Consider the following 14202-nt stretch of genomic DNA (forward strand, 5'->3'; position numbering starts at 1 on the left):
CCAGGGGAGGAAACGGGGGGTCAGGGAGCCCCAAAACCCAGGGGAAGCCAAAATTCCAGCCCAAAATACAGGGGGGGACCCCAAAATCCCACCCCAAAACCCGGGGGAGAACCCAAAATCCCACCCCAAAAGCCAGACCCCAAAATTACACCCCAAAACCCAGGGGAGAACCAAAATCCCAAACCAAAACCTGGGGGGAACCCAAAATCCCGCCCCAAAACCCTGGGGGGAAAAATGAGGGGTCAGGGAGCCCCAAAATGCAGGGGAACCCAAATCTCAACCCCAAAACCCAGGGGAGACCCCAAAACCCGGGGGGAGCCCGAATCCCACCCCAAAATGCAGTGAGACCCCAAAATCCCAGCCCCTGACCCAGGGAGACCCCAAAATCTCATTCCAAAACCCAGGGGGACCCCAAAATTACACCCCTAACCCGGGGAAACCCAAACCCCACCCCAAAATACGGGGAGACCCCAAAATCCCATCCCAAAACTGGGGGAACCCCAAAATCTCTCCCCAAAACCCGGGGGGAACCAAAACTCACCCCAAAATGTGGGGGGGAGCTCTGGTCCCACCCCAAAATCCAGGGGAGCCCAAAATCCCACCCCAAAGCCCGGGGGGGAAATGGGGGGGTCAGGGCACCCCAAAACCCATCCCAAAACATGGGGGACCCCAAATCCCATCCCAAAACATGGGGGACCCCAAAATCCCAGCCCCAAAATGCAGCAGGACCCCCAAATCCCAGCCCCAAAACTGGTGAGGGACCAAAACCGCACCCCAAAACGCAGAGAACCCCAAAATTTCACCCCAAAACCTGGGGGGACCCCAAAATTATACCCCAAAATATGAGGGGACCTCGGGTCCGACCCCCTAACCCGGGGGGACCCCAAATCCCACCCCAAAACCTGGGGAGACCTAAAACCCACCCCAAATCCAAGGGGACCCCAAAACCTGGGGTGAACCCAAATCCCACCCCAAAACCCCACCCCAAAATCCAGGGAGACCCCAAAATCCCACCCCAAATCCAAGGGGACCCCAAAACCTGGGGGGACCCCAAAATTACACCCCTAACCCAGAGGGAACCCCAAACCCCACCCCAAAACCTTGGGAGACCCCAAAATGCCACCCTAAAACCCGTGGAGACCCCAAAATGCCGCCCCCAACCCAGGGGAACCCAAATCCCAGCCCAAAATATGGGGAGACCCCAAAATCCCACCCCAAAACCCTGTGAGACCCCAAAACCCCAGTCCCAAATCCAAGGGGACCCCAAAACCTGAGGTGAAGGAAAATCCCACCCCAAAATGCAGCGGGACCCCAAAATCCCAGCCCCTGATGCCAGGGGGACCCCAAAACCCGAGGGGACCCCAAAATCCCACCCCAAAACCCTGGGGGACCCCAAATTGCACCCCTGACATGGGGGAACCAAAATCCCACCCCAAAACGCGGAGAGACCCCAAATTGCACCCCAAAATCTGAAGGGGACCCCAAATCGCACCCCAAAACCTGGGGGAACCCCAAATCCCACCAAAACCCCAAAAATCCCAGCCCCAAATCCACGGGGACCCCAAAACCCGGGGAGACCCCAAAATCCCAGCCCCAAAACCTGGGGGTGAACCCAAATCCCGCCCCCCAAAATGCAGCAGGACCCCAAAATCCCGACCCCAAAATCCCAAGGAGACCCCAAAATCCCTTCCCAAAATTCCACCCCAAAATCCCAAGGAGACCCCAAAATCCCACCCCAAAATCCCAAGGAGACCCCAAAATCTCCCACCCCAAAACCCCAAGGAGACCCCAAATTCCCACCCCCATCTCTTGGGAGCGCCCCAAAATCCGCCCCGGGGGGTGACAGAGGGGGGGATTTGGGGTCTGGGGGGATTTAGGGGTCACGGGGGGTCAGGGCACCCCCAAATCCGGGGAGACCCCAAAATCCCACCCCAAAATCGGAGAGACCCCCAAAAAATCCCCCTAAATTCCCCCCAAATTCTCTCCCCTCCCCAAATCCCCTTTAACCCCGAGCCCCCTCCCCAAATTTGGGGGTCCCTTTAATTCTGCCCCCCCAAAATCCCCCTGAATTCCCCCAAAATTCTTCCCCCTCCCCAAATCCTCATTAACCCCGAGCCCCCTCCCCAAATTTGGGGGTCGCTTCAACTCTGCCCCCCCAAACTCCCCTCAAATCCCCCCAAAATCCCCCCAAAATCCCCCCAAATTCTCCCCCCTTCCCCAAATCCCCTTTAACCCCGAGACCCCTCCCCAAATTCCAGCCCCCTCCCCAAATTTTGGGGTCCCTCCAATTCTACCCCCCCCAAACCCTAAAAGCCCCTAAACCCCCCCCAAAATCCCCCGAAATTCCCCCAAATTCTCCCCCCTTCCCCAAATCCCCTTTAACCCCGAGACCCCTCCCCAAATTTCGAGCTCCTCCCCCCCAAAATTTTGGGGTCCCTCGACCTTTTGCCCCCTAATTCCCCCCCAAATTCACCTCCCCCTCCCCAAATCCTCTTTCACTCCTTTCCCCCAAACCCCCCTCCCCAAATTTTGGGGTCCCTTCAATTCTGGCCCACCCAAACCCCCTAAAATCCTCCTAAAATCCCCCCAAATTTCCCCCCCCTCCCCCAAATCCCCTTTAACCCCGAGCCCCTTCCCCGAATCCCAGCCCCCTCCCCAAATTCCCAAATTTCGAGCTCTTCCCCCCCAAAATTTTGGGATCCCTCGAACTTTTCCCCCCTAAATCCCCCCCAAATTCACCTCCCCCTCCCCCTTCCAGAGCCCCCTCCCCAATTAATTAATTCATTAATTAATTAACCAATCAGCTCCTCCCGGCCACAGTGCTGCTGCTCCCCTCTGAGCCCCCTCCCCAACAATTTTGGGATCCCTGGAACTTTTCCGCCCTAAATCCCCCCCAGACCCGAGCCCCCTCCCCAGCCAATCAATCAATCAGTTAATTAATGAATCAATTAATCAGTTAATGAATCAATGAACCATCTCCTACCGGCCACGGTGCTGCAGCCGCCCGGGGGGGCCCGGGGGGGGCCGGGGGGGCCCCGCAGGCTCCGGGGGGACCCCGGGGTGCGGGGGGGGGGCGCGGCGGGGGCGGGGCCCCACATGGGGGGGCGGGGCTAAAGCCGGGGGGGAGGGGCCCCCCCGAGCCCCCCCGGAGGGGCCCGAGAGACCCCGGAGAGCATCGGGGGGGGGCGGCGGGGGGGGCACCTGAGAGGGGGCGGGGTCAGACACACCTGAGGGGGGAGGGGCACGGGCACACACACCTGGGGGGGGGGAGGGGCACGGGCACACCTGGGGGGGGGTCAGACACACCTGGGGGGGCACGGGCACACCTGGGCACACTGAGGGGGGGGCACACACACCTGGGCACACCTGGGGGGGGTCACACACACCTGAAGGGGGGGGGGGTCACACACACCTGGGCACACCTGGGGGGGTCACACACACCTGAGCGGGGGGGGCACACACACCTGGGCACACCTGGGGGGGTCACACACACCTGAAGGGGGGGGCACACACACCTGGGCACACCTGAGGGGGGGTCAGACTCACCTGGGGGGGGCCACGTTCACTCACTCACACACACACTGGGGGGGGCACAGACACACCTGGGGGGGCACAGACACACCTGAGGCCTTGCACACTCACCTGAACCCCCCCCCCACCCCCAGGCCCTGCACTGACCCCAAACCCCAAACCCCCCCCCCCCGGCCCTTGCACACCTGAGCCCCCCCCCGCACACTCACCTGAGCCTGCACACTCACCCGAGCCCCCCTTGCACACCTGAGCCCCCCCGGCCCTTGCACACTCACCCGAGCCCCCCTTGCACACCTGAGCCCCCCCGGCCCTTGCACACCTGAGCCCCCCCGGCCCTTGCACACTCACCCGAGCCCCCCTTGCACACTCACACCTGAGCCCCCCCGGCCCTTGCACACTCACCCGAGCCCCCCTTGCACACTCACACCTGAGCCCCCCCGGCCTTTGCACACCTGAGCCCCCCCCCCCGCTCCCCCCCGTCCCTCTCCCCTCCCCCCGCTCCCCGTTGCACACTCGCTCTCTCCCCTCCCCTCCCCCCCCCCTTTTTTGCACACTCACTCCCCCTCCCCTCCCCCCCTCCCCCCGCTCGCGGCTCCGCGCGCGCCGCCCCCGCCGCCCCTCCCCCACCCCCCCTCCCCCTCCCCGCGCTCCGGGGGGGCCCCTCCCCCCCCCTTTGGCACACTCGCCCCTCCCCCCTCTCACACTCGCCCACCCCCCTTTGCACACTCGCCCCCCCCCTTTGCACACTCAGCCCCCCCCCTCACTCACCCGGCGCCGCCGCCGCCGCCCCGCGCTCGGCAGGCCCCGCCCACCGCGCTCAAACCACGCCCACCGCGCGTGGGACACGCCCACGGCGTCCCCCTGGCCACGCCCACCGCGCTCCGGGGGCGCGCACGGCGTGCGGGGGAGGCCACGCCCAGAAACTGGGAGGCCACGCCCAAAAATGGAGACGCCACGCCCCGAAATGGGAGAGGCCACGCCCGTTGGGAGGGGAGGCCACGCCCACGGCGGGGGCGTGGGAAAGGGGCGGGGCCAGTGCGCCGTGGGAAAAAAGCGGGGGGGGGGAGGGGAACTGGGGGAACTGGGACAGACTGGGGGGACACTGGGGACACTGGGGACACTGAGATGGTGGCACCGGCGGCACTGGGGACACTGGGACACACTGGGAGGGTGACCAGGGCCACCGGTGGTGGTGGTGGCACATGGTGATGGGGACACTGGTGGCACCGGTGGCACTGGAGATGGGGACACTGGGGCACACTGGGGTGGTGGCACCGGTGGCGCTGGCACAGGCTGGGGACGGTGGCACTGGGGACACACTGGGAGGGTGAGCGGTGGCACTGGGGACACTGGGGACACTGGGGATGAGTGGCACTAATGGCACTGGGGACACTGGAGATGAGTGGCATTGATGGCACTGGGAATGGTGGCACCGGTGGCACTGAGGGTGGTGGCACTGGGGACACACTGGGAATGGTGGCACTGGTGGCACTGGGCACGGAGGGGATGGAGACCGGTGACACTGGTGGCACTGGGGATGGGGACACTGGGGACAGACTGGGGATGGTGGCACTGGTGGCACTGGGCACGGAGGGGATGGAGACTGGTAACACTGGTGACACTGGTGACACTGGTGGCACTGGGGATGGGGACACTGGGGACAGACTGGGGATGGTGGCACTGGTGGCACTGGGCACGGAGGGGATGGAGACTGGTAACACTGGTGACACTGGTGACACTGGTGGCACTGGGGATGGGGACACTGGGGACAGACTGGGGATGGTGGCACTGGTGGCACCAGGACACACTCGTGGCACTGGGGACAGTGGGGCTGGGGACACTGTGGCACACATGTGGCACTGGGGATGGTGGCACCGGTGGCACTGGGGCACACTGGTGACAGTGGCAGTGATGAGAGGTGGCACTGGGGCCATCGGGAATGGGGACACTGGGGCACTGGGGACAGTGGGGATGGTGGCACTGGGAATGGTGGGGACAGTGGGATGGTGGCACTGGGGACACTGGGACAGACTGGGAATGGTGGCACTGGTGGCACTGGGGAACACCAGGAATGGTGGCACTGGCGGCACTGGGGATGGTGGCACTGGGGACACTGGGACAGACTGGGGATGGTGGCACTGGGACAGGGGATGTGGCACTGGGGACACTGGGACAGACTGGGAGGGTGACCAGGGACACTGGAGATGGTGGCATCGGTGGCACTGGGGACAAGGGAATGGAGACACTGGGACACACTGGGAAGGTGACCAGGGACACTGGGGACACTGGGGACACTGGGGACACTGGGGACACTGGGGAGGGTGACAGTGGGACACACTGGGGGGGTACTGGTGGCACTGGGGATGGTGGCACTGGGCACTGAAGGGATGGAGACTGGGGACGCTGGGATGGCGGCACTGGTGACACTGGGGACACTGGGGACACTGGGGACACTGGGAATGGGGACACTGGGGGGGTACTGGGGACACTGGGGATGGTGACAATGGTGGCACTGGGCACTGAAGGGATGGAGACCGGGGACACTGGGGACACTGGGGACACTGGGATGGTGGCACTGGTGGCACTGGTGGCACTGGGGACACTGAGGATGGTGACACAGGACACACTGCTGGCACTGGGGATGGTGGCACTGGGAGGGTGACCGGGGACACTGGGGACACTGGCAATGGGGACACTGGTGGCACTGGGGCGATTGGTGGCACTGGTGACACTGGGACACACTGGTAACAGTGGCAGTGGTGAGAGGTGACACTGGGGACACTGGGGACACTGGGGTGGCACCATTGGTGGCACTGGGGGCACAGGTGACAGCGGCGGCGCTGATGGCACAGGTGACACTGGTGATGGTGGCACTGGTGACATTTATGGCAGCGGATGGTGGCAGCGGTGACAATGGCACCGGTGGCACTGGTGGCACCGGATGGTGGCGGCAGCGGTGACAATGGCACTGGGAACAGCGGTGACAATGGCACTGGTGGCACTGGTGGCACCGGATGGTGGCGGCAGCGGTGACAGCAGCAGAGCATGGCAGCAGTGGTGGCACTGGATGGTGACAATGATGCCGGTGACGTGGGTGGCACCGCTGTCCCCTGTCCCCAGTGGCACTGGTGACATCAGGGAGGGGTGACAGCAGGGGTGGCCCTGGTGGCCCTGGGGGTGACAGCGGTGGCAGTGACGGGGTGGCACCGCTGTCCCTGTCCCCAGCACGGGTGGTGGCCCTGGTGGCCCTGGTGGCCCTGGTGGCACGGGGAGGGCGGCAGCAGCACGGGGACACTGGGGGTGGCACTGGGGAGGTGACAGCGGTGGCACCGGTGTCCCCTGGCACTGCTGGTGACACCGGTGGCCCTGTCCCCACTAAGGCTGGTGGCAGCACAGGTGGCCCTGTCCCCAGTACGGGTGACACTGGTGGCACTGCTGTCCCCAATCCTCAGGGTGGCACTGCTGTCCCCTGACCCCAATAGCTCTGCTGGCAGTGGTGGCATCCCTGTCCCCAGCCCTGTCCCTGTCCCCATCCCTGTCCCTCTGTCCCCATCCCTGTCCCTCTGTCCCCTGTCCCCATCGTGTCCCTCTGTCCCCATCCCTGTCCTTCTGTCCCCATCCCTGTCCTTCTGTCCCCTGTCCCCATCGTGTCCCTCTGTCCCCATCCCTGTCCTTCTGTCCCCATCCCTGTCCTTCTGTCCCTCTGTCCCCATCCCTGTCCCTCTGTCCCCATCCCTGTCCCCCTGTCCCTCTGTCCCCATCCCTGTCCCTCTGTCCCCATCCCTGTCCCCCTGTCCCTCTGTCCCCATCCCTGTCCTTCTGTCCCCATCCCTGTCCCCCCTGTCCCCTGTCCCTCTCCCTCCCCCCCAGCCCCAATTTTCCCTTTTTTCCCCCCAAACCCGCGGGCTGTGGGTGGGGGCGGGGCCGGTGCCACCCCCTCGTGTCCCCCCCCACTCCCGTGTCCCCTCGTGTCCCCTCCCCCTCCCCCCTCGTGTCCCCTCCCCCCCCGGGGGGCGGCGCCTCCTTGGAAAGGGGGGGGGGGGGAAAAGGAGGGGGGGGGAATTTGGGGGTGGGGGGGGCAGGGCCCGTGTCCCCGTCTCCATGGCAACCGTCGCCACGGCAGCGCAGCAGCGCCTGTGCGAGCATTATGGGATGGAGTCGCCATGGCTCCCATGGCGCGGGTGGGGGGGGGGGGTGAGAAAAGGATTGGGGGGGGGGGGCGTCAAATCCGCCCCGCCCCCACCCCCAAACACCCCGAGGGGGGAGGGGGGGCTCAGGGGGGGTTTGGGGATTCGGGGGGGCTCGGGGGGCGTTCGGGGGCATTCGGGGGCATTCGGGGCGGTTCGGGGGGGCTCGGGGCGGTTCAGAGGGGCCCGGGGCGGCTCGGGGGTGCCCCCGGCGCCGTTACCGTGCTCGGGGTGCGGGCGGCCCTCCACGGGCACGCTGACGGTCCTGCGCAGCAGCTTGCTCCGGCACGGCTCCCCCCGCCGCTCCCGGATCAGCAGCGGGTGGATCTGGGGGGGATTGGGGGGGTCAGAGATTTGGGGGGACCCCCCCCCCCCCATAACCCCCCCCATCGCCCCCCCCCCGGAGCCTTCCTCGCGTTGCTCACCTCCTCCTCATCGAGCATCAGCAGCTGGTTGCCGGAGATGATGCAGAACCGGGGGTTCCAGGGGGGCCGCTCGTACGGGGAGGGGGCGTAGGGCCCGCGGCCCAGGGGGGCTCCTCGCACATCTGGGATGGGGGGGGGTCACATCTGGACGAGCCCCCCTCCCCCACCCCCAAAAATAACCGGGTACCCCCCCCCCCATCCCCAGCCCCCCCCCCCCCCGGTGCCCACCCGCATCCTCCTCCCGCATCCTCCGCCCGCATCCCGCGTTGCTCCGGCAACCGCAGCCCACGGCGGGGACCGGCCCCGATTCTGGGGGGGGGGGGGTCCCCGAAATCCTGGGGGGGGGTCCCCGGATCGGGCGGGGGGGGTGGGAAGGCCCGGGTCCCAAAGGATGGGGGGGGGAACGATGGGGGTGAGGGGGGTCCCCAAATTTTGGGGGGGTCCCAGGGAACTCGTGGGGACCCCCAGGACCCCCTCGAAACCCCCCCCCAAGCCCCCGAACCCCCCCCGGTACCGGGGTAGCCCCGGGGGCCCAAAGGATGGGGGGGGGGCCTATGATGGGGGTGGGGGGGGTCCCCAAATTTTGGGGAGGGGTCTCAGAGAAGCCGAGGGGACCCCCAGGACCCCCTCGAACCTCTGGGTGCTCCCCCAAACTCAGGGTGACCCCCCCAAAATCCAGGACTCCCCCCTCTGGCAGTCACAGATGGGGTTGACCTGGTGTCCGAGACACCCCAAAAATCCACACGGGAACCCCGAAATCCCACCTGGGAACCCCAAAATCAACCCCGAGAACCTCAAAATTCCACCTGGGAACCCCAGAAATCCGCTTGGGAACCCCCAAAATTCCACTTGGAAGCCACAAAATTCCACTCAGGAACCCCAAAATTCCACCCGGGAACCTCAAAATTCCTACTCGGATCCCCAAAATCAACCCCGAGAACCCCAAAATTCCACCTGGGAACCCCAAAAATCCGCCTGGGAATCCCCAAAATTCCACTTGGAAGCCACAAAATCCCTCACGGGAACCCCAAAATCCGATCCAGGAACCCCAAAGTTGGACCTGGGATGCCCAAATTTCCCCCCGGGAACCCCAAAATTCCTCCTGGGAACCCCCAAATTCCACCCGGGGACCCCCAAAATTCCACCCGGGGACCCCAAAAATCCACCTGGAAAACCCCCAGATTCCCCCCAGGAGCCTCAAAATTCCACACGAGAACCCCAAAATCCCACCCGGGAACCCCAAAATCCTTCCTGTTAGCCTCAAAATTCCACCTGGGATCCCCAAAAATTCCCTCACGGGAATCCCAAAATTCCACCCGGGAACCCCAAAATTCTTCATGGGAACCACAAAAATCCCTCCCGAGAACCCCAAAAATCCACCCGAGAACCCCAAAATCTCCCCAGAGACGCCCAAGATTCCACCTGAGAACCCCAGAATTCCCCCCAGAATCCCCAAAATTCCACCTGGGAACCCCAAAATCCCATCTGAGAACCCCCAAAATTCCACCCGGGAACCCCAAAAATCCACCCTAAAACCTCAAAATTCCACTCGGGAACCCCAAAGTTCCCAAATTCCGGGGTGTCCCCAGTTCCCATTGGTGGGGCTGACCCGGTGTCCCAAATTTGGGGGTTTTAGGGGATTTTGGGTGATTTTGGGGATTTTGGAGATTTTTGGGGATTTTGGGGGATTTTGAGAGGGGTCCCCAAATTCCAGAGGGTCCCCAACCCCCCCCCCGGGAATTCTGAGGGTCCCTCAGCACCCCCAGGACCCCAAAAACCCCGGGGGGACCCCAAATTCCCCCACGGCCACGGAATGGGCTGGACTGGGATCCTGGCACCAGCACGGACCAGTATGGACCAGTATGGACCAGTATGGACCAGTATGGACCAGTAACAACCAGTAAGAACATCCCCATCTCCCAGTAACCACCAGGAACCCCCAGTAACTCCCAGTAACCACCAGTAACCACCAGTAGCAACCAGTACGGACCAGTAACCTCCAGTGTGGACCAGTATGGACCAGTAACACCAGTAACACCATCCCCATCTCCCTGTAACCACCAGTAAGCACCAGTAACACCAGTAACCACCAGTAACAACCAGCACGGACCAGTAAGCGCCAGTAAGCACCAGTAAGGACCAGTAACAACCAGTAACACCATTCCCATCTCCCAATAACCCCAGTAACCCCAGTAAGCACCAGTTACAGCATCCCCATCTCCCTGTAACCACCAGTAAGCACCAGTAAGCACCAGTAAGCACCAGTAACCCCTAGTTGCCCCCAGTTACCTCCAGTAACCACCAGTAACAACCAGTAAGCACCAGCATGGACCAGTAACAACCAGTAACACCATCCCCATCTCCCAGTAACCCCAGTAAGCACCAGTAAGCACCAGTTATAACCAGTAACACCAGTAAGCACCAGTAACCACCAGTTACAGCATCCCCATCTCCCAGTAACCACCAGTAACAACCAGTAACCCCCAGTAATGACCAGTAACAACCAGCACGGACCAGTAACCCCCAGTGACCCCCAGTAACACCAGTAACAACCAGTAATGACCAGTAACCACCATTTACAGCATCCGTATCTCCCAGTAACACCAGTAACACCAGCAAGCACCAGTAACAACCAGTGACCCCCAGTGACCACCAGTAACACCAGTAACACCCAGTAGCCACCAGTAACAACCAGTGACCCCCAGTGACCACCAGTAACACCAGTAACACCCAGTAGCCACCAGTAACAACCAGTGACCCCCAGTGACCACCAGTAACACCAGTAACCCCCAGTAACAACCAGTAACACCCAGTAACAACCAGTAAGGACAGATAACCACCAGTAAGCACCAGTAAGCACCAGTAAGACCAGTAACAACCAGTAAGCATGAGTAACAAGCAGTAACCACCAGTTACCACCAGTAACACCAGTAACTCCCAGTTACACCGTTCTCACGTCCCAGTATCCCCCAGTTACACCATCCCACATCCCAGTATCCCCCAGTTACAGCATCCCCACATCCCAGTAACTCCCAGTTACACCATCCCCACGTCCCAGTAACCCCCAGTTACAGCATCCCCATCTCCCAGTAACTCCCAGTTACAGAATCTCCTTATTCCAGTAACACCCAGTAACACCATCCCAGTCTCCCAGTAACCCCCAGTAACTCCCAGTTAAATCATCCCCATCTCCCAGTAACCCCCAGAAACTCCCAGTTACAGCATCCCCACCTCCCAGTAACCCCCAGTAACGGCATCACTGCAAACCAGTAACTCCCAGTTACAACATCCTCATCTCCTCATAACTCCCAGTAACAGCACCAGCACAAACCAGTAACTCCCAGTAACAGCCCCCATTCCCAGTATCCCCAGTAACAGCATCCCCTGCTCCCAGTACCCCCAGTAAGAGCAGCCCCCGCTCCCAGTAAGAGCCCCCCCGGACCCAGTCTAACCAGTAACCGCCTCCTCCAGCACCAGTATCCTCCAGCAGCAATCCCAGTGCTCCCAGTACAAGGCCTCTGCTCCCAGTATGCCCAGTAACAGCAGCCCCCAGTATGCCCAGTAACAGCCTCCCCCAATCCCAGTATGCCCAGTAACAGCATCCCCCAGTCTAACCAGTAAGGGACACCCCCAGCTCCAGTACTGCTCCCAGTATCCCCAGTAACGGCATCCCCGGCTCCCAGTACCGGCCCCAGTAACCCCAGTACCGGCAGGCCCTGCTCCCAGTATGCCCAGTAACAGCCTCCCCTGTTCCCAGTATCCCCAGTAACAGGTGCCCCCAGTCCCAGTATCCCCAGTAACAGCCACTGCCAGGCCCAGTACTGGTCCCAGTATCCCCAGTAACAGCCTCCCCTGCTCCCAGTATGCCCAGTAACAGCCTCCCCTGTTCCCAGTATCCCCAGTAACAGGTGCCCCCAGTCCCAGTATCCCCAGTAACAGGTGCCCCCAGTCCCAGTATCCCCAGTAACAGCCACTGCCAGGCCCAGTACTGGTCCCAGTATCCCCAGTAATGGCATCCCCCGTTCCCAGTATGCCCAGTAACAGCTGACTCCAGTCCCAGTACCGGCATCTTCTGCTCCCAGTATCCCCAGTACCGGCCTCTCCCAGTCCCAGTATCACCAGTAACAGCAGCCCCTGCTCCCAGTATGCCCAGTAACAGCCCCCCCAATCCCAGTATCCCCAGTAACAGCCACCCCCAATCCCAGTATGCCCAGTAACAGCCACCCCCAATCCCAGTATGCCCAGTAACAGCATCCCCTGCTCCCAGTATGCCCAGTAACAGCCACCCCCAATCCCAGTATGCCCAGTAACAGCCACCTCCAATCCCAGTATGCCCAGTAACAGCCACCCCCAATCCCAGTATGCCCAGTAACAGCCACCTCCAATCCCAGTATGCCCAGTAACAGCCACCCCCAATCCCAGTATGCCCAGTAACAGCCACCCCCAATCCCAGTATGCCCAGTAACAGCCACCTCCTCAGTCCCAGTACCGGCCTCTCCCACTTCCAGTATCCCCAGTAACAGCCACCCCCAGTCCCAGTATCCCCAGTATTCCCATTCAGAGCATCCTCCCTGCTCCCAGTATCCCCAGTAACAGCATCCCCCACACCAGTATCCCCAGTAACAGCAGCCTCTGCTCCCAGTATCCCCAGTGACAGCAGCCCCCACTCCCAGTATCCCCAGTAACCGCAGCCTCTGCTCCCAGTTTGCCCAGTAACAGCCGCCCCCGGCCCCAGTCCGAGCCTCCCGCGTTCCCAGTCTGCCCAGTCCCGGCCTCCCCCATTCCCAGTATCCCCAGTCCGAGCCGCCCCGGCTCCCAGTACCACCAGTAACAGCCACCCCCGCTCCCAGTATCCCCAGTAGCAGCCACCTCCGGCTCCAGTCCCGGCCTCCCCCGTTCCCAGTATGCCCAGTAACAGCCACCCCCGTTCCCAGTATGCCCAGTAACAGCCACCCCCGCTCCCAGTACCACCAGTCCGAGCCTCCCCCGCTCCCAGTACCACCAGTCCGAGCCTCCCCCGGCCCCAGTCCCGGCCTCCCCCGCACCAGTATCCCCAGTAACCGCAGCCTCTGTTCCCAGTACCGCCGGTCCGAGCCGCCCCCGCTCCCAGTATCCCCAGTAACAGCCGCCCCCGCTCCCAGTCTGCCCAGTCCCGGCCTCCCCCGCTCCCAGTTTGCCCAGTCCCGGCCACCTCCGGCCCCAGCGCCGTTCCCAGTTTGCCCAGTCCCGGCCTCCCCCGCTCCCAGTATCCCCAGTACCAGCATCCCCCGCTCCCAGTCTGCCCAGTCCGAGCCACCCCCGCTCCCAGTATCCCCAGTTACCGCAGCCTGTGCTCCCAGTATCCCCAGTAACGGCCGCCCCCGGCCCCAGTCCGAGCCTCCCCCGCTCCCAGTATCCCCAGTACCGGCATCCCCCGCACCAGTATCCCCAGTAACCGCAGCCTGTGCTCCCAGTATGCCCAGTAAAGCCGCCCCCCCGCACCAGTATCCCCAGTAAAGCCGCCCCCGGCCCCAGTCCGAGCCTCCCCCGCTCCCAGTATCCCCAGTCCGAGCCTCCCCCGCTCCCAGTATCCCCAGTCCGAGCCTCCCCCGCTCCCAGTATCCCCAGTAGCAGCATCCCCCGCTCCCAGTATCCCCAGTCCGAGCCTCCCCCGCTCCCAGTATCCCCAGTAGCAGCATCCCCCGCTCCCAGTATCCCCAGTTAAAGCCTCCCCCGCTCCCAGTGCCCCCTCCCCCGCTCCCAGTGCTCCCAGTCTGCCTCAGCCCCGTTCCCAGTGCCCCCTCCCCCGCTCCCAGCGCTCCCAGTGCAGCCCCCGCCCGGCTCCCAGCGCTCCCAGTCTCCCCAGTGCGGGCTCCCAGCGCTCCCAGTCTCCCGGTCAGAGGCTCCCAGTGCTCCCAGTGCTCCCAGTTTGGCGGGGCCGTACCTCGGAAGGGGACATAGGACATGGTGCCACCAGCGGCGCGCGACACCCCCGGCGGGGGGAGGGGCGGGGGGAGGGGCGGGAGGGGGAGGGGGGAGGGGCCGGGGGGGAGGGGAGAGAGGGGCCGGAAATGGGGGGA

The 14202-nt window shown here is 63.3% G+C and overlaps 1 protein-coding gene across 19 annotated transcripts in view; it reads right to left on the reverse strand.

Moving 5' to 3' along the window:
• The window catches only part of SYNGAP1 (synaptic Ras GTPase activating protein 1), a 51302-nt gene extending 37174 nt beyond the window's left edge, over positions 1 to 14128 (reverse strand). For 17 of the 19 annotated variants that reach the window (XR_010785539.1, XR_010785538.1, XM_066571004.1 and 14 more), the window contains exons 1-3: positions 14067 to 14128; positions 8144 to 8265; positions 7940 to 8045 (exon numbers count right to left, since the gene is read on the reverse strand). Coding sequence is in view for 16 of the 19 variants with exons in the window: in XM_066571004.1 (XP_066427101.1) it covers positions 7940 to 8045; positions 8144 to 8265; positions 14067 to 14088 (250 nt within the window). In the remaining 3 variants the exon portion in view is untranslated. Of the gene's footprint in view, positions 1 to 2983; positions 3044 to 7939; positions 8046 to 8143; positions 8266 to 11595; positions 11836 to 14066 lie in introns of those variants that run through there. The other 2 variants (XM_066571012.1, XM_066571014.1) reach the window with 2 other exon arrangements.
• Between the last annotated feature and the right edge of the window lie 74 nt (positions 14129 to 14202).

This window comes from Molothrus aeneus, unplaced genomic scaffold, assembly GCF_037042795.1.
Source record: "Molothrus aeneus isolate 106 unplaced genomic scaffold, BPBGC_Maene_1.0 scaffold_35, whole genome shotgun sequence".
In the NCBI taxonomy this organism is placed as follows: domain Eukaryota; kingdom Metazoa; phylum Chordata; class Aves; order Passeriformes; family Icteridae; genus Molothrus; species Molothrus aeneus.